The following is a 20,979-nucleotide window of genomic DNA, read 5'->3' as shown; positions in this document are numbered from 1 at the left end:
CTACAGGCTAATTCCAAACTATTTTCAAGTAATTAACCTACTTACAGTTTTACCAGCAATGTGTAGGAATTCCCATTGATCAGCCTCTTCTCCAAATTTTGCTACTATCAAATTTATTTTTTGTCAATTTAGTGTCACAAAATGACAGTTTGTTGTGGCCTTCATTTGCACTTCCTTTATTACTAAGTATGTTGAATGACATTTCATCTATTTATGATTCATCCATGCATCCTTTTTAATTTTTTTTATTTTTAAAGATTTACTTTTATTTATTTGAGAGAGAGAGAGAGAGGGGAAGGGGGCAAAGAGAGAAGGAGAGAGAGTAAGTTTACTCTGCACTGAGCATGGAGCTGGAAGCAGGACTTGATCTCATGACCCTGAGATCAGGACCTGAGCCAAAATCAAGAGCTTGACACTTAACCAATTGCACCACCTACAAGTCCCTCACGCACCCACTTTTGTGAAATACCTGCTGTGTCTTTTGCCCACTTTTCTATTGAATTTCTTAATTTAATTCTTAAAAAGATTGTATTTATTTGTTTGTTTGAGAGAGGGAGAACACAAACAGGAGGAGAGGCAGGGGGAAAACCAGACTCCCTGCTGAGCAGGGAGACAGCCACTGGACTCGAACCCTAGGCTCTGGCAGACGCTTAACTGCTTACCAGGTTAACCACTGAGCCACCCAGACGACCCTGATTTTTTTTATTTAGTTGAAGGACTTCTTTTTATATATTGGATACTAATACTTTGTTTATTATATTATTGCAAATATATTCACCTATGTGTGCATTGCTTTTTATTCCTTTTATGGTGTCTTTTGATGAAAAGAGTTAATTGCAAGGTAGGTGTGGTGGAGGTCCCAGCTGATGGGGAGGGGCAGGTTCCCCTTGCAGCTCCCCTATGGAGGAGGAGGCACCCTCCGCATGCCCGGATGCTCTCATCTCCTCCTGTACTGAGAGGAAGGCGCTGTCCTTCCCCCCACTTCCAGCTCCTCAAGAGGCATGGCCCCTGAGGCCTGTGTGAGCAAGTAAGCAGAGGCAGCCAGGACTAGGGCCAGATAGTGGAGGGGAAGCCTCATGGCGAAGCCGCATGGCCGGCCTCCAATTGGAACTGGAGCTATTCTGCCATGGTTTAAAAACTTTAAATGAGAATAAAGAGTATTATTTACAAGGAACTGAGAATGAACAAGTCATCTCTAAGAGCTTCCAGGCTTTTTTTTCATAAGAGAGACCATATTAAATTTATATATTTAAAGATTGCATAATCCTGCCTCCAGCACCAGTGGTTTCTCTGTTTTGTGATCAATGTGACTCACAAGAACTTCTTTAGTAACAAACGAAATGATCCAGGGATGTGGAAAATATGACTTTTACATTGGTTTGGGATTGGCTATAAGTTCCAGCCTTTTCATTGACAGGAGCTTCACTTTGGGGGAAAAACAAAGTTTTCTGCCACTTGCCTGGAAGGGCTCCATGAGAGGAGGTCCATGCATATCTTAAAGAATGGTTGTGGTTGGCTGGATTGCTATCAATGGGAGCAGATGAGGTGGCCAACCTTGCTGCATAAGACTTCGCACCAGCCACCTTAGTGACTCGGGGCTCTCAGCATCCTAGTGCATACTATTCCTTCTTCATACTTTCTAAATGAAAGACTTAATCTCATGGGAAAATTGAATGTTTGCTAAGTATTCTAGGATCTACAGTTATGGTCATTCATGCTCCAAAAGAAGGGGAGGTCGAGACTTTAAATGAAATGTCTCAAAAGCTGGGAGATCCAGGTTTTGTGGTGTTTGCAATACTTGTGGTCATTGTGTCATTGATATTAATCTTTGTGGTGGGACCTCGCCATGGACAAACATTCTTGTGTACATAACAATATGCTCTGTAACTGGAGCAATTTTAGTCTCCAGTGTTAAGGGCCTGGGCATTGCTATCAAAGAGCTGTATGCTAGAAAGACTGTGCTGTGACATCCCCTGGACTGAATTCTACCGCTGAGTCTTATAGTCTGTGTGAGCACACAGATTAATTGCCTGAGCAGGGCCCTGGATATATTCAACACTAACATTGTGACTCCAATATATTACCTATTCTTTATAACATCAGTTTTAACTTGTTCAGCTATTCTTTTTATGGAGTGGCAAGACAAGCCTGTTGATGATGTCGTTGTTACTTTGAGTGGTTTCTTTACAATCATTGTGGGAATATTCTTGTTGCAATCCTTTAAAGACGTCAGTTTTGGTCTAGCAAGTCTCCCTGTGTCTTTTCGAAAAGACGAAAAAGCAATGAAGGCAAATCTCTCTAACATGTATGATGTTCTTAATAATAATGAAGAAAGCCTAACCCGTGGAACTGCGCAATACAGTGGTGAAAATATCTCCCGAAGAAATAGAAATCTCACAGCTTTTAAAGAAAAATGTAATTAGGGACTCCTGGGTAGCTCAGTCAGTGAAGCATCCACCTTTGGTTCAGGTCATGAGCCCAGGGTCCTGGGATGGAGTCCTGAGTCAGGCTCCTTGCCTAGCAGGGAGCCAGATTCTCTCTCTGCCTGCTGATCCCTCTACTTATGTTCTCTTTCTGACAAATAAATAAAATCTTAAAAAAAGAAAAATGTAATTAAAAGGTTTATCTATAATTGTGTTATAAAGTGAATTTGAGTATCACAATGTGTCTGAAAAAGCACTGTTCTCAAAAAAGTGTTCTCTAGAGACAATCCTTTTTAATGTTTCACTGATTTGGACCCAGAAATTACTTTTCTTATATTTACATGATGGTAGCTCACTAAAATGACCTCAGTACATGGTCCATTTCTAGTAACACTGTATTATTGTAGAAGTATTTTAAATTTTCCTTCACCAGAATCTAAATGCACTGAGTTCTAAGTCTATAAAAATGCTTTACTTTTTCATTGGTGATGAAAACCTGAAATGTACATTTTTCATCCCCACTCCATCAATCTCTGATCACTTGAAGGTTTTCTGATTTAAAAAGGAACAAAATTTTCCTAATACATTATCCTGTGATTTACCTTACATATAAAAATGACTCCTGTTTGATGGAATAATTTTAATTTTGAGATGTTAGTTTAAGAGAATCCTAAGTTAGAAGAAAAACTCAATTTACCAAACAAAAAAGGGTAGAAAGTTGCCTGATGGACATGTTTCTCATGCTGTGACTTATCACCACACATTTGATGGTCTTCCTATTCCTTGATGGCACCTTGCTAAACCAGCGCAACCTGTGTCTTTCAGGTGCCTGACTGGTTTAATTCTTCACTTTCTCTAATCCCTTGATATCTGGAACCTTGATTACCATTTTATATCAGCTCTTGTATTTTTCAGTATATTTTCATGAGTTAACAACTCTGGGAAATAAAGTCAAAAGACTAATTTCTTAAATTTAGCTCATGTTATAATAAAAAGACAAACTAAAACCAAAAAAATATTTCAATGTAGTTGGGTCTATTAATCACTCATTTACAAATGCTATTTCCTGTGTCTTATCCAAGAAAATCCTTCCTTATTCCAAGGTCAAATGCATACTTCTTTATAAGTACTTCTACAAGTTTTGCCTTTTATATTTGCTGTATCTGGAATCGACATTTTATATGGCATAAGATAGGGATATATGTCATTTTTTCCTCAAGTATGTAATTATTTTTTCCAATACTATTTACTGAATAGTTCTTCCTTCCTTGATGATCTTCATAGCACATCTATCATGTCACTTTTTGTACATTTAGGGCTATTTCTCGATCGTATTATGATTTGCTAGTCAGTTTGTTTATACCTATACTTATATTACATGGTCATAAATTTTTTATAATAACTCATAACATTTATGAGAGAAGTCTTCACTCCCTCTGCAGCCCCTTATTTTCTTCAGAACTATCTTGACTATTCTCAATAATTACGTGCCTCCATATAAATTTTAGAATCAATTTGTCAGTTCCAGAAAAAAAAAGCTTACAGAATAACACTGAATTTGCAGATCAGTTTTGGGGTACTTGATAAACTTATGAAACTGAGACTGACTTCCTACCTGAGAACAGGGGTTATTTCTTCATTTATTTAGAGGCTTTCTATCCCCTTTTATGCAGTAGGTAGTATTTCCTAAGAATTTGCTGTTTAGCAAACAAAGATTAAAAAAGGATGAAGAGGGGGCGCCTGGGTGGTTCAGTCAGTTGGGCATCTAGCTCTTGATTATGGCTTGGGTCATAAACTCAGAGTCCTGGGATCAAGCCATGCATCAGGCTCTGTGCTGAGGGTGGAGCCTGCTTGGAAGAATTCTCTCTCTCCCTCTCCCTCTGCACCACCCCCTGCACCACATGTTAGCATGCTCTCTCTCTGTCTCAAAAAAAAAAAAAAAAAAAAAGAGAGAAAACCCAAAAACCAGGATGAAGATACTTGATTTCTCATCTTGCCTATTCGCAGTCACGTGATTCGAAAATTCACTTTACCTTTAAGTGTTTCAGTCTTTTCACATACAAGTGAAGAAGTTTTGTGTTACATATTACCTTGTACCTACAAAATAGTCTGCATTTTACAAAGCACTTTCACAGTCATAGTTACCTGATTATGTTTAAGTTCCCTTCCAGCTCCAAAATGCTAGGATTTTGAATGAAATAAATAGTCCTTTCCTACCAAAACCCCAAACACTTGATTCTATTATCTCAATAGGTATTATATAATACAGTCCAAAAAAAATCTCAAGATTTTAAAATGTTTATTTGGGATGCTAGCTGAATATTATTGGATAAAAGATAGGATAGAATGATATGCAAAATGGCAATAACAAAACCATATATTAGGGGCGCCTGGGTGGCTCAGTGGATTAAGCCGCTGCCTTCGGCTCAGGTCATGATCTCAGGGTCCTGGGATCGAGCCCCGCATCAGGCTCTCTGCTCCACGGGGAGCCTGCTTCCTCCTCTCTCTCTGCCTGCCTCTCTGCCTACTTGTGATCTCTCTCTCTGTCAAATAAATAAATAAAATCTTTAAAAAAAAACACCATATATTACTAGCAAATATATCTTATGTTTTACAAGAGAATTTTCACCTAATAGGGTTCCATTTATTTTGTCTTTTAAAAAATTACATCTTAGTGTCTATAACTTGGAACTACATATGTAAATATGAAAAAATAAATCAAGATAAATTACCCCAATAGTTTGTCTTTCAACATCAATACCTGGAAGGCAGTGATAGTCCCACAAATCATTATTCCCTTACTGACCAACCCTAGCCCCCAATATATACTCTTTCTCATTTATCCTGTTCATAACATACCCTCTTATTTTTTTTTTAAGATTTTATTTATTTATTTGGCAGAGAGAGATCACAAGTAGGCAGAGAGGCAGGCAGAGATAAAGAGAGAGGAGGAAGCAGGCTCTCTGTTGAGCAGAGAGCCCGATGCGGGGCTCGATCCCAGGATCCTGAGATCATGACCTGAGCCGAAGGCAGAGGCTTAATCCACTGAGCCACCCAGGCACCCCTAACATACCCTCTTATTAATTGTAATCCCCACTCACACTTTTTCTATCCAATTCATTCTCCCACTCTCCTGGCCATTCATTCTTTTCTCAACTACATTTCTGCTCCCTTTTTGTTCATCACATCTTCTTACTGTTTATTGTCATTAAACCTTGATTTTATTGTAATCTGTTCATCTTACTTATCTGTACCATTAGACTGCTTTTCCCATGTTTTTATTTAAATTTTGGTTAGTTACCATACAGTGTAATATATTACCCTGTTAGACTAATTTTTTAAGGATAGTGCTCTGTATTACTTATCTTTGTATCTTCTGTGTCTAGCATGGTTTACAAAACTGTCTTCATTTCTCCTCAACAGATCATTAACCCATTTGAGCTTTTTTTTTTTTTCAAAGATTTTATTTATTTATTTGGCAGAGAGAGATCACAAGTAGGCAGAGAGGCAGGCAGAGATAAAGAGAGAGGAGGAAGCAGGCTCTCTGTTGAGCAGAGAGCCCGATGCGGGGCTCGATCCCAGGATCCTGAGATCACGACCTGAGCTGAAGGCAGAGGCTTAATCCACTGAGCCACCCAGGCGCCCCCCATTTGAGCTTTTTAAAGATCACAAATCAGTAGTTCTCAACTCTAGCTGTGCATTAGAATCACCTGACGATTTTTAAAGGCACACCAACATCTTGGTTCCCTCCTCAGAGCGATTAAATCAAAATCTCTGAACCTGGCATGCTTACCGTTTTTTCAGGCTCCCCAAGCGATACTAATGTCCAGCCAGGGTTGAGATCTGCATATATGTGTAGGCTTAGCAAATGATAGCCTGCAGATGGTTGCTTGATTTTGTAAATAAAGTTTCACTGTAACACAGCCATGCCTATTCCTTACATATTATCTCTGTTTGCTTTCACTCTATAAAGGCGGAGCTGTGTACTTATGACAGAAACTATGTTTATTGCCTTTATAGAAATAGCTTGCTGACCCCTGATAAAGAGGGAAAAAATCCTATTCCTTATTAAAAAGGCATGGGATAAAGAAGACTGATGCTGACACTGATAAAAAGTAAAACTGTTTTAAAGACTAAAAGAAACATTTTTTATATACTCTCATCCAAGCCCCTCATTTTAAAAAATAATTTATGTATTTGCAATTATTTACCTGAAAGTATAAATAGCCTCTCATATCTTAAAGAGAGTTTCCATTATGAAAATCTGGCCCTGTAGTTCTTTATAGCAGAGGTAGCATACTGCTTGATTCAATTTCAGTGTTCAGTTTTAGTAGCTGTTTATCTATTGACCACATGTTGTCTATTGTTCTACTTCCCATACGTTTTTAAGGTTTAGAAACAGCCATTAGTACCAGACACATTTCTAGATTTCTCCACAGCCATGTAAAAATTGTGCTTTAAATTAATTCTCGCTACATCAGGAAAACAGTGTATCTCATAAAAAGAACACTAGGTTGGGGGGCAGAAAAACTAGGTTTCATTTTTCACTATACCAGTGATTTATTACATGACATCAACAAATTTACTTACCTTATCTGTTACTGACAAACGTCTCAATTTTTACTAAAGCATTTTTTTCACCTAGATATGCTTGGTTGTGGAAAGGATTTACAAATTGATAGACATAATAATACATGTTGCGAATTAGCTTCTTTTCACCAGTTTTTTCCTATACATTCTCGAGTAAGTCCCAACATCAATATTAGTTTAATTTCTTACCTTTCTATAATAAAGAGCAAAGAGATAATGGACTAATTGTATCAAACTACTAGGTAATGACTTGTTCATCCAGCAAGACATGATTGATGTCTATCAAATCCTTAAGATTTTAATAAAGAATCATATGAGATTTTCCTAAATAAACATATATTTAAGGAAACAGTGAAAAAAGGCTATATTATCTGTACATTCCCCAAGTAATTAAGCTTAAATGTGTTAGTAGGGAATTTAGAAATACATAGAAATATAGGTCTAGTATAAAACTATCGTGAGCCAAAAACAATGCTTAAACTTGTTGAGTGATATAATCTACAATTTTGAAAAATAGAAAGGCAAAAAATCCATATCCACATCTGAAAACAACCACTTAATTTTAATGCTTCAAAATATTTAGGATGAGGCCAAGATGTCAAACTTTGATTTCAACACAATTAGGAAGAGCCTTTTCAAAATTGCAGCAATTCAATTGCATTTGAATACTGACTGTGGGCTAGATAACAGCAATTGTTCATTTTGAAATGTCCTGATTTTGATAATTGTACTGTGATTATAGTATAGAATGTTCTTGTTCTTACGAAATACACATTGAAATATTACTGAAATGTTCTGAAGTAAAGGAGAATGTGTGATGGCTGCCACTTAACTCTCAAAGGTTTCAGAAGACAAATATATAGAGAGAGAGGTGGGGAATGATAAAGGTAAATGTTAACAATTGTTGAATCCGTGTAAAGGGTATATGGAGTTCTTTGTATTGTTCTTTCAACTTTTACGTAAGTTTGAAATTATTCCAAAATAAAATGCTGACAAAGTCTTTTTGGATAGCACCTTATAGTAACAGAAAAGCATATTTAAGTCATTAATTTAGTATTATAATACAAAAATGAAAAGTAAGTACATCCTAAGTGGAGTTCATTCAGTAATCAATAAACATCTCACATTATTTTTTCTTAATAAATGCAATAATAAATAATTTATTGTGATTGTTTAAAATTTTTATAGATAAAGGAATTTAAAGGTTTACCAGGTTCTAATAGATTCAGCAATTTTTAAGAGCCTTTGACTGATATGGTACTTTGGAAATTTATACAAACAAAATAGCCATAAAACAATAAATTTATTGAATACTTAACCCATTGTAGAAATTAGTTTGATATCTGGATCCACAGGCAGAGGCTGCATCCTGAATGGATAACTCTTTTTAACAGAATAATCCTGAAGCAGAAGAACTAAACCAACCCGCAAACTTTTATACCATTCAGGACACAGGGCATTCCACATAATCACTGACACAGTGCCTGAACTGTCAGCAACTTCCAGAAAGGTCTAGAAAAAAAAGTGAAAAAGCACATGCATTATCTGTTACTTTTATCTACAGAGCATTCTAATTTTAAGAACAAGAAAGCAAAAATATAGGGTGATGACTGAATAAGTTATGATACAATCTGTAACCATGAAAAGCTATGAATGATTTCTAATGATAGAAAATACTTAAGGAAATGTTAAGTGATACAAAATTGTATGTACAATATGATTTCCACTTTGTAAGATAATTTAATATGACAGTCATGTAATATATGATATGTATCCATATACACAGATATGTGATATATATGACATACATATGATATAAATATGTGCATGTATATGCTATATATGTGTAGACATGATATATACATACAAAAAGGAAATAAAACACTTTAATATTAATACTGGCTCTGTTAGAATTTGGGGTGATATTACTTATCAGCTTTATTTATAGAGCTTTCTGCATTTCCCAAATTCCCTCAAAGTATATATAACTGTTTTAATGAAAGCTTAATAAAACATCTAAAATATTTTTTGATAACATGCAAAAATATGGTAAAATGTTAAATAAAAAACAAATGGGACAGAAATCAGGAAGGTAGTTTTCACTGGCATTATATGGCACAGAGTCAAGGTAACAGAAAAGTATCAGCTAGATTTCACAATTAGAAGGTCTCCAGTGAGTGACCAGCTGAAGAAAAAAGTCAGATCAATTGTGTTGAAAAGTAAACGGGAGGAAAGAAAGTAAAAACATCTAACAGAGACTATTTCTCTAAAGAGTTTGCCAGAAGAGAAGAAGAGAGGGAATAGAGGAATCCTGAGGTCCAAGGAGATTTTTGTATTTTTTCCTAATGAAAGACTAGAGTTTGTCTCTATGCTGGTGTAGAAAGCACAGTAGAGAAGAAAAGGTTGAAGATAAAGAAAAAACTGTGAAGGAGACCAACTGAATTAGGGAACTAAAGGTACCAATACAGAAAGATTTCTTTTTGCATAAGAAATTACATAGAAAAATACCTTGAAATATACATTTATGTATGTTTTAAACATTATTAAACTTATAAAATATTTTCTGAACATAAATTATCCTAATATGGAGTCAGTTCTGTAAACTATAATCTATAACCATTAAATTAACATGTAATATCTTGTCATTACTTATACCTGGTATGGCTCAATCATCTTTTTATCAGGTTTTCCATAGTATCGCAGTTTGGATTTATGCAAGATTCTCACAAGCAATGCAGGAAAATTCCTTCTGTTAGTCCAGGTCATTTCAAGGTGAGACAGGGAAATTATTTTGGTATCTAGAATAAAAAAAAATAGAATAGAAAACAGTCCTACTTAATATGTCATGATAATTTAAAAATTGTTTTAATGGTTAAAAATGGTAGCCAGATCATCCCCACAGCAATTCCTTCTCACCAGCTAAATCAGTCTATATACCTCCTACATAAAAAACTTAATAATACATGCTATCCTTAACAATAATAGCTAATATATAGGGGTGCCTGGGTAGCTCACTCAGTTAAGCAGCCAACTCTTGGCTCAGGTCATGATCTCAGAGTTGCTGGGCATGGAGATCCTGTTTAACCTGTTTAACACTTTTTCTCTCCTCCCAACTCTCTCGCACATTTTCCCTCTTTCTCTCTGAAAAAATAGCTAATATATAAATATGTCATACTATGTGCCCAGCACGAAGGTAAATATCTATATTAACTAGTATACTATTTCTTCTCGAATGCCCTCTGTCTTGTCAAACTGGGTAATTACTTCCTGAAAGACTTGGATCTAAACTCATCTCTCCCTGGGTGGGGGGATGGGTGAAACAAATAAAGGGGATTAAAAGAACACATATTCTGATGAGCACTGAGAAATGTATAGTATAGTTAAATCATTACATTGTACACCTGAAACCAATATAACATTGTATGCTAATTACACTTCAATAAACTCATCTCCCTTAAGAAACTTTGTGGGAAAAACTCAATGCCATGGAATATTTTCCCACTACCAAGCATGTACATATTTAATTTATAGAATTGTTTTATGACATATTTCTGTATTGCCCTCACCATAGTTTTATATGTGTAAGTTCTGTATTTCTCAAACATGCCAGACCAGGACCTTTGCACTTGCTCTTCCCTTTTGTCTGGAATCTATTCCTAGATACCAGAGTGACTTCCTTCCTCCTCTCCTTCAAGTTTTGCTCAAAGGTCACTTTCTCAGTGATGTTATTCCTTACTACCCTATTGAAAACTGATCCCTTTATTTATGCCTCATCCCACCTTATTTTTCTATATAGTACTCATTATCTTCTCATATGTCATATAATTTCCTTTGAAATTTTAATCTCCACGTCTGCTGGCAAATACAAAAACTGCTTAAAAGCTATTCACCATCTTTAAAATATTAACTTATATTTTTAATTTTATTCTTCTTTGGCTTAAGAGAGGTTCAATTGGTAATTCTGTCTACATTTTGCTCTTTCATAGTCTAGTCTCAACTGTTAAAACCTTAATTTGTATTTATTCCAATATTTTATTTCACAAGGTATCTCCCACTTCCATTTTAATTTACTAACGTATTATCTACTCAACATTTTGGCATGAAAACCATAGTTGTAATTTCTTTTTAATAAGAATTTAAGTGGAACGTTGTAGTTACACCTGTATCATAAAAAATAAAATACTAAAATACTGTTTTAGTCTTCAGACATCTTGTATAATTTTCCTTTTATAGTCTTCCAAAACATTAATAGCACAGTCATAGGTCCTAATATTTGCTTTTTAATTAGGTCAAATTGTGGATCAACTCTGAATTACCTGAAATGTATGTGGAACACTCTTGGTCAATGAAGGCACGTCTACTTGCACTAACTAGAATAAATTCAAGAGTTATATGCTTTTGTAAAAACAGAGTTCTAAGAGCCACTGCTTTCACTATAATTGGGTCCACAGAGTCAGCTATGATCAGACAACTGTCTGGTTAATGTTTTCCCAGTTTGGGTTTTCAACTCACAAACTTCATAGAATATACATATCTCTCAAATCCAAAAAAGAAATTTCAGGATATACACAATGAAGAATCTGTATAAATTCATAGAAATGTGTTCATTTTTATAAGAATGAAAATAAATAAACTAGATATTCAATATTAAATGTTAGATAGCAAATGATAGAACAGTGATTCTAAAACTTTCTGGTCTCAGGAGACTTTTACATTCTTAAAAATTACTGCAGACCTCAAAAAGCTTTTATTTATGTGGGTAATAACACTTGCCATATTATAAAGTAAAACTAAGAAATAAAATATTATTCATTAACTCCTTTAAAATACAATAAACCTATTATGTATTTTATATACAATATATATGTGTATATATATATCTCAGTCACTGGGCAATATATATATATATACATATACATGTATATATATACACATATATATAAAATACATAATAGGTTATGTATTTTATATATATATAAAATTTATTTTATATTAAATTTATTGTTTATATATGTATGTATAAAATACAAATTAGATGATATTCTCTAAAACATACATGAGATATATATGAGACTGTATTCTCTAAACAAGGAATCTAGTAAGAAGTAAGAAGTAAGAATCTAGTAAGAAGAGTGGCACTGATTTACATTTTTATAAATATTTTTAGTGTCTAGCTTAATAGAAGACACTGGATACTCATTTCTTTAGCATTCAGTCTGTTTCAATATCACATATCTTGTAGCCTCTGAAAGACTCCACTGTATACTTTCAGAGAATTAGAGTGCTAAAAAGTAAATGAAGTCTTAGTATTATTATTATGAAAATGGTTCTGATGTGAATCCTTTGAAAAGGTCTTCGGGATATCTCTAGAGGTCCTTGAAGCATACAGTAAAAACCACTGCAAAAGAATAAAAATAAAATGGCACCATATTCTAACTATTCATTTTACAAACATAGATAAATCCTGAAAAATTATTACAAATGTAGTACACAGGAAAAAAATCCATAAATCCAAATCATTTATCATGGCAAATATCCTCGAGCAAATACTTTCAAACGAAATACAGCAATATGCCAAATTGCATCATGTCCAGGTGGAGTCCTAAACACCTTGTATCATTCAAGAGGAAGATATAATAAACTGTGAATAATTCTGGATATTGACACAAAAATCAAAGTTTAAATAACTTTGTTAAAACATTAAGGGTAACCTCTAGAAGAATACAAATTAATGTATAGCTTCTAAAGCCCTGTAAGATAAAGGAGTTTAAATCTTGCAAAAGTAAAAAAAAAATAATAAAGCATGGCGTATAGCAAACATAAAGTAGTTCTGCAAGAAGAGGTATAAAAACATCATTAATGACTTTAAATTTAATTGGATTAAATTCATCTCTTGAAAGAAAAAGAATTGATTTGGGTCAAAAACCCAAAATCTTAGCTATGTATTTCTTTAAAAAGGCAAATGTAAAATAAAATAGAAAAAAGGAATGGACAAAGATACATACACTAGGTCAGTTCTCAAAAATGTGGCATTTGCACCACCAGGATCATTAACCACCAGTGAACTTCCTAGAAATGCAAATTCTAGGGCCCTGCCACAGACCTACTGAATCAGAAACTGGTGGTGGGGCCCAGAAATCTACATTTTAAAACGCCTGAAGTGATATGGATGCCCATTCATATGTGAGAACCACTGCCCAATATGCCAACTACAAGACAGCAGCAGTAGTAAATAGTACTATCAAGACAAAATAGAATTCCAGACACAAAAGAACAAAAAAATTCCATACTGATAGAAGACATGAACAGACATTTCTGCAAAGAAGACATCCAGATGGCCAACAGACACATGAAAAAGTGCTCCACATCACTCGGCATCAGGGAAATACAAATCAAAACCACAATGAGATATCACCTCACACCAGTCAGAATGGCTAAAATTAACAAGTCAGGAAATGACAGATGTTGGCGAGGATGCGGAGAAAGGGGAACCCTCCTACACTGTTGGTGGGAATGCAAGCTGGTGCAACCACTCTGGAAAACACATGGAGGTTCCTCAAAATGTTGAAAATAGAACTACCCTATGACCCAGCAATTGCACTACTGGGTATTTACCCTAAAGATACAAATGTAGTGATCCGAAGGGGCATGTGCACCCGAATGTTTATAGCAGCAATGTCTACAATAGCCAAACTATGGAAAGAACCTAGATGTCCATCAACAGATGAATGGATAAAGAAGAAGTGGTATATATACACAATGGAATACTATGCAGCCATCAAAAGAAATGAAATCTTGCCATTTGTGATGACGTGGATGGAACTAGAGGGTATCATGCTTAGTGAAATAAGTCAATCGGAGAAAGACAACTATCATATGATCTCCCTGATATGAGGACATGGAGATGCAACATGCGGGGGTAAGGGGGTAGAAGAATAAATGAAACAAGGTGGGATTGGGAGGGAGACAAACCATAAGTGACTCTTAATCCCACAAAACAAACTGAGGGTTGCTGGGGGGAGGGAGGGTTGGGAGAGGGGGAGTGGGGTTATGGACATGGGTGAGGGTATGTGCTATGGTGAGTGCTGTGAAGTGTGTAAACCTAGCGATTCACAGACCTGTACCCCTGGGGATAAAAATACATTATATGTTTATAAAAAAATTAAAAATAAATAAAAAATTAAAATAAAATTACATACTGATAAAAGGTTAAAAATTCACCAACAAGATTAGTATGTTATGAAACTTCATATGTTATAGTAACATCTAAATCAAAAACTTTTAGAAATAGAAAGAGAAATGAACAAAACCACATCGTAAAGAGAAGGCAATATTCCTCTTGGGGAAATGGGCAAAAAAATAGATTTTAAAATAAGAATATGGAATACTTCAATTAAAGTTTAAAAACTTGTTATAGGGGCGACTGGGTGGCTCTGTCAGTTGAGTCTGCCTTTGGCTCAGGTCATGATCCTGGGTCCTGGGATCAAGCTTCACATATGGGTTCCCTGATCTGTGGGGAGTCTGTTTCTCCCACTCCCCCTGTCCCTTCTCACCCCTCCTTGTGCTCTCCCTCTCAAAGTAAATAAATAAAATCTTTTTAAAAATTTAAAAACTTGTTATAATAGACTTCATATCTAATAAGTAAGCTTTTTCTAAAATTTTGAGGGTTAAAGAGGAACTCAATTTTAAAATCAGAAAATATAAATAATGAGAAAAATAAAATCTCTACACTTCAAAACCTAGTGTACGTAGCCAAAGCAGTTTCCATGGGAAATTTCGGAATTTCAAAAGCTTTTGGAAGAAATAAACAAAGAAATAAGTGAACCAAGCATTCAACTCAAGAAGGTAGTACAAAAAAGTATGAACAAAAGAAATACAAGAAATTAAATATGATAATGTTAATTAAGTAGAAAACATCTCCCCAATATAGACTTAATTAGCAAAGCTAAAAGTCTTTTTATAAAATACTAATAAAACAGACAAGCCTCTGGCAAGGCTGACCATAACAAAGTGTAAACACATTAAGAATGTAAAAGGGAATGAAACAAGACTAAAAAATTTAAAAAATATAAACTAAAATTTAAAAATAGAGACTACTGCATACAACTTGGAGATATAGGTGAAATGATATTTTCTAGTAAAATATCAACTCTCACAAATGGACTCAAGAAGAAGAGTTATTAATTTCATTACTTTTTCTGAGAAACTGAAAAGCAGTTATTCTCTCAACCCCCAATCCTGGCCCAAGGCCCCAGGTTCTAATAGTTTTAGGGATAAATTCTACCAAACCTTCAATGAACAAATATTTTCTGTAAGCACAGAAAAACAAGCAAGTTTCCCAACTCATTCTACTAGGCTAATATTAATTGAACTGATATCAACATGGAGCTAAAATAGTAAATCCCTAAAAAATAAAATCTATGGAATAAATTCACTTTAAATATACAGATGTAAATATAACAACCATGACCAAGTAGAGATATAAAAGTAGTTCAACATTAGAAAATCCATTAATGCATTCCTTTATTCAATAAACACTTATTGAAAGCACTCAGCAGACACTGTTCTGGGTATAGGAGAAATGCGCCACAGCAGTGAAAAAAACAGAAGCCTTGCCCTCATGAATCTTATAAACCAGTGGGAGGAAAAAGAAAACAGAAATAATAATTTCAGAGTGTTATCAATTCTATGAAGGGCATTTCCATGGTGATGCAATAATAAATAGGGAGGGAATACATATTTAAACAACGCTTTCTAACATGTTTTATATATTTGAGTTGAAACCTGAAGATGGGAAGGAACTTTCCAGAAAGAGGAAAAAGCAGGAGCAACTTACTAGAGGCAGGACAGAATAAGGAGGTTTGAGATAAAAAAAAAAGGCTCATATTTTGGAAATAAAATGGTGGAGGTGAGGGGTTAGGGAGGTGAGCAAGGGGATTCAGTAAGGCAGGGGTCTATAAACTATAGCCCCTGAGCTAAATCTGGCTTGCTGCCAGGTTTTGTAAATAAAATTCTACTATAAAACAGCCAGACCTATTAGTGTACATATTGCCTATGGCTGCTTTTGCTATACTCTAGCCAAGTTGAATAGCTGTGATTGGAGATTATGTGTCGGAAAAAGGCAAAAAGATTCACTATCTGGCAGTTTAAAGAAAGTTCATCCACACCACAGGGCCTTGCCCACCCCGATAGGAGGTCTGGATTGTCTAAGTGCAATGGGGAGCCACTGCAGAGATTTAGACAGGGGAGGGGCATGATCTAACTTCCATTTTGAAAAGCTGTCTTTGAGATCACAATATTGGTTACATTTGGAGTAGGATATTGACCAGGAGAGGGCATTAGGGAGACTTCTGAGATGCTTACAACGTTCTGTGTCTTGATTTGGGGTGGGGTGGGGTTTATTTTTTTTTTTTTTTCAATATATTTTTTTAAACCTTTATTTTTTTTAAAATTTCAAGCTGTATTTTTAAGACTTTAACACATTGTACATATCATGCCTTAATAGAAAAATTTTTAAAAGCACAAAAATGCACCATAAACAAAGAGAAAAGGGAGAGTGTGAGAATGTAATCTGCAATATATAACAAATACTTACTACCCATTAGCAAAGAAATCAGAAAAGTCAATAGATAATTTTAAATTAATACAATATGGGGAAATGGACATTCATACATATGTTAGTGGGAATATAAATCAGTAAAACCTTTTCAGATGATTTGTCAATATCCATTACATTAAACAATTTAAATACTCTTTAACCCAGCAATTTCACTTCTAGGAATCTTTCCATCTCATAGAAATACTTGAACATAATGAACAAGTATGTGTATACCTTAATGATGTTCTGTGTCAGATCTAAAACTAAAAAACCAGTAACAGCCTAAAATTGATAATTATCCATTCGCATGGGCATGATTATATAAATTATGGTACACCCATACTGTGGAAGTGTGTATGCACAGATATACATTAAAGATGCTTGAGTAAGTGCAAACCGCAAATCATGCCACGCCATAGAATTTTTTTTTCCAGTGATACGCACCAAACTACTGAACCTTTGGAGTTTTGAGATCAAAGTTGAAGTCATAGGAAAAGGAGGTAAAGGGGTCTTTCATTCCACCCCAACATTTTATTATTCAAAATTTTAAACATACAGCAAACTTGAAAGAACACCAATATATACCCACTTATAGATTTTTGTCATCAAAATTTTACTATACCTGGGTCTTACATTTTTAATATACGTTTCATGTTTGCACAAATAAAGTGCTTTTAATATTATCTTGCCCATAGGTGTTCAATAAGTGTTTGCTTTTCAGTCTGCATTGCTATTTTTCTTGCTAGCCGACAATATACTTTTAAATGTAGTTTGGATTTTTTAGCACCTAGACATTGCCTTTTGTAATAAAAATATGTATTCAATAATGGATATCACTTCCATAGTCAGAGAAATGAAATATATTTTTACAAATATTATTCCCCTCTTAATTCTTCTAGACATCAAATTTTTCATTTGTGTATTCAATCTTAAAAATAAAAATGGTCAACACTTAGAGTAGTAATGCAGTGCTGCCTTATTCCATGCTTGAGATAAAAATCATTCCATTATTTCATCTCTGAAATGACTATCTTGCTTTTAAAGCCTAAGTTATTTAAATCATCCTTGTCCACACGTTTTTATAAGATCCTTTTTTCCTTATTACTGGATATTACTTTAATTGCATATTTTTGATCCAGTTGTCTTTTCACTTTCAAGCCTGTTGCTGACACACGTCATAGCAAGATTACGTATGAGCTAATATGACTGCAATGCAAAAAGAAAAAAACCTGAAAAGCAGTAGATGTAGAAAATAACCATCTTCCTTCCTTAAGTACTTTGTTTTTTCATTTTTTTGCATTTAATTTGGTCCCCATTCCATACACGTACGTATCTATAGTACTATCATTCCCCTTCCATCTCTGATAAAATATGTTTTACAGCAGTTGCTGATGACGAACTGGCATTTTCAGGCTAACTTCCTACTTCTGGTACAGAAGAATTAAACTCGGGTCAGTATTGTCCGTGATACGCAATAAGAAACATAAAAATGAAAATTCCAAGCTTGTCCACAAAAATCACACATTCAAAAAAGCAGTATTTACATAACTGCTACACTCTAAGCCATAAAAATGGCGTTTCATTAATGCAAGTTATTACGGAATAAATCACAGAACATCCTTTTTCGAATAAAGGCTAAAACACGCAAAACCACAAATATTTATGACTTTTATGCCGAATTCAAATCTATGCACTCGCCAACCAACACAGAAAAGTACTAGTTCCACAAGTGGAATGGGAATGAAACGAAGATTATTCCACCGTAGGCAAACGCGCACACACAAGTATGCATGCCAGATTAAATCTGAGATGTATTCAGACACTTCCTAAATAGTCATTTGAATAATCAAAGCAAGGCACAGGCTGTGCAAATTTTATTAAGTGAGCGCCAATCCGACATCCAGGAGCATTGTTTATTCCCACTCGCGGCTTGAAATGAACAATACCTTCAATACGTCTCCTTTCCCACTAACGCAAGCTCCCGAAAACTATTTTTTTTAACCCCTCCGTCGTTCCCCCAATTACTTACTGTTAAAATTGTGTTCCTCAGGTTGCTTGTTGGTTAACCAGATATCTCCATATGGATCTTCGTTATTCCACAGGGCCAGGTAATGACTCCTCCCGCCTCTTAAAGGCCTCTCCGGTACCTCCTTGTGCGCACTATTTCTGAATGGAGTTTCTAGAGAAATAGTCTCTAGGGTCTTCCCACAGTGAACGTTATCTATGCACAGGATCCCCTGGCCTAATCTTTTTTCGTTGTAAAGACACGAGACTCTGCAAATTTTCATTTCTATGCCAACTTTAAGAATATTTTTATAGACGAGAAAGTTCAGGCTGGGGTCCAGGTAGCACTTCTCCTGGTACACCCCGTCCGAGATCGTTACATCATAGCAGTAAAGGGGAGGTTTGGGTATCGTGTCGCGCGGCTCATCCTCTAACAGGTACCTCTGGACGGCCAGCACAGCGACAGGCACCACCTCCGACGGGGTGACCCACTGCAGAGGTGAATCCGTTACCTGCTCGAGGACCTTTTGGATCCAGGACCTGCGCCCGTGGGAACCGGCCCTTCGGATCACCCCTCCCGGGACCCCAGCCCGATTTCTCTCAGGATTCGGAAAATCTAGCCCGGTTTGTGAGGGGCCCGCCTGAGGCTGACCTGACTCACCAGACATTGTCGGATAACTGCGTACTCTCTTCACTCCCCAAAGCTAGTCTGCCCCGTCCAAAGCTGAGGACTGAGAAACCGCGCGCTTAGGCGATGGTCGCTAGCTACTCTGCTCCCGCCGACTGGCAAGGCTCCGCCCCCGAAGCGAGGCTGTAAAGACGTGCCGCGTGCAGGCGTCAGCTCTCTCGCCCCACCTATCTCTCGGCGCGCTTCCAACTCGCAGGCACTGTTACTAGGCAGTCACACGCGCGGTTACGTAGCAGATCCTCCCACCTGGTGCCAGCCGGGTTGCCAGGGGAAGAGGAGGGGAGGGACAGTGTTGGTCGCCATGGTTCCCAAAACTTCGCATGAGGGAGGAGGAGGAGCACTCGTGGTCCTTCTAGAAAGGAGAGTGCTGAGAGGCAAGGGAAAAGAGAAAGTGGCTGGAATCGGGGTATGTGTAGTTCTAGCTCAAGTGTTTGGGGGTTTGGGCCTTGGGCCTGCTACAGAAAGTAAATTAGAGTTCATTAATATACATGAATTCCATACCACAGGTCTCCTGTAGTAGGAACGAAACCAGGTAATGTATGCATAGCCTTCGGGAAAGTCCCCAGCACAAAAAGTCCTCCATAAACGTTAGTTGCTATTGCTATGAGCATTAGCATAATTGTCTGTAGTGACTCCCTGAGTGCAGGGTTGGTGAATTAGTGATTAAGTGCAAATGAAAACAGAAAATTATAGAACTGGCTTGGTAAAGAGCTGCCTTTAGGTTAGAATTTTTAAAATGTACTTATATTTTATACAATACCTGGCTTAACAGACAACTAAGATATAGAATGTCAGAAACTGCATTTCTAAACTACAAAAAAATGTATGTGGTATGGCTATAAAGTGGAAAAGCTGATAAGATTTGTCCAAATTAAAAATAAGCCATTCGTTATATGTGCCCAGGTGTGCTAGTATACAGGCATACTTCTGAGATACTTCAGGTTCCGTTTCAGACCACTGCAATAAAGTGAATACAGCCATAAAGTGAGTCGAATGAATTTTTGGGTTTTCCAATGCATAGAAAGTTATGCTTATACTATACTGTAGTCTATTAAGTGTGCAAAAGCATCATGGCTAAAAAGAACATTGAACATACCTTAATTTAAGAATATCGCTAAAAACGCTGACCACAATCTGGGCTTCCAGCAAATCATTTTGCTGGTTGCCTCAGTGTTGATGGCTGCTGACTGGTCAGGTTAATGGATGCTGAAGGTTGGGGTGGCTATGGCAACTTCTTAAAATAAGACAAGAATGAAGTTTGTCCCATTGATTAACTCTTCCTTTCATGAATGATTTCTCGGTAGCATGAGATGCTGTTTGTAGCATTTTACCCACCATGGAACTTCAATCAAAATTGGAATCAATCCTATCAAGCCATGCCCCTGCATTATCAACCAAGTTTACATAATATTCTAAATCCTTCATTGTCATTTCAACAGTCTTCATAGCATCTTCACCAGGAGTAGAGTCCATCTCAAGAAACCACTTTTGCTCATCCATAAGAAGCCACCATCTGAAGTTACTTTTCCCTCTGAAGTCTTGAACCTTCAAATTGGTGAAAACAAAACAAAACAAACAAAACAGAATACAGTAAAGTGAATGGCAATAAAATGAGAGAACATAGTACTTGTCCTAAGAATACTTTTCAAAGATGGTTATATAGACTTGTTTGGATC

At 36.0% G+C, this 20,979-nt stretch overlaps 1 protein-coding gene and 1 pseudogene across 2 annotated transcripts in view; one reads left to right on the top strand and one right to left on the bottom strand.

The window, feature by feature from the left end:
• The window catches only part of RADX (RPA1 related single stranded DNA binding protein, X-linked), a 75,479-nt gene extending 56,093 nt beyond the window's left edge, over positions 1–19,386 (bottom strand). For both annotated transcript variants that reach the window (XM_045996260.1, XM_045996261.1), the window contains exons 1-3: positions 18,641–19,386; positions 9,669–9,811; positions 8,333–8,525 (exon numbers count right to left, since the gene is read on the bottom strand). In XM_045996260.1, coding sequence (XP_045852216.1) covers positions 8,333–8,525; positions 9,669–9,811; positions 18,641–19,283 — 979 coding nt within the window. In that variant the 5' untranslated portion in view covers positions 19,284–19,386. The remainder of the gene's footprint in view (positions 1–8,332; positions 8,526–9,668; positions 9,812–18,640) is intronic.
• On the top strand, positions 1,041–2,423 carry LOC123935225 (annotated as a pseudogene).
• Positions 19,387–20,979: the final 1,593 nt, after the last annotated feature.

The sequence above is a fragment of the Meles meles genome, chromosome X (assembly GCF_922984935.1).
Source record: "Meles meles chromosome X, mMelMel3.1 paternal haplotype, whole genome shotgun sequence".
Lineage (NCBI taxonomy): Eukaryota > Metazoa > Chordata > Mammalia > Carnivora > Mustelidae > Meles > Meles meles.
This window is presented reverse-complemented; position numbering and strand designations above follow the sequence as displayed.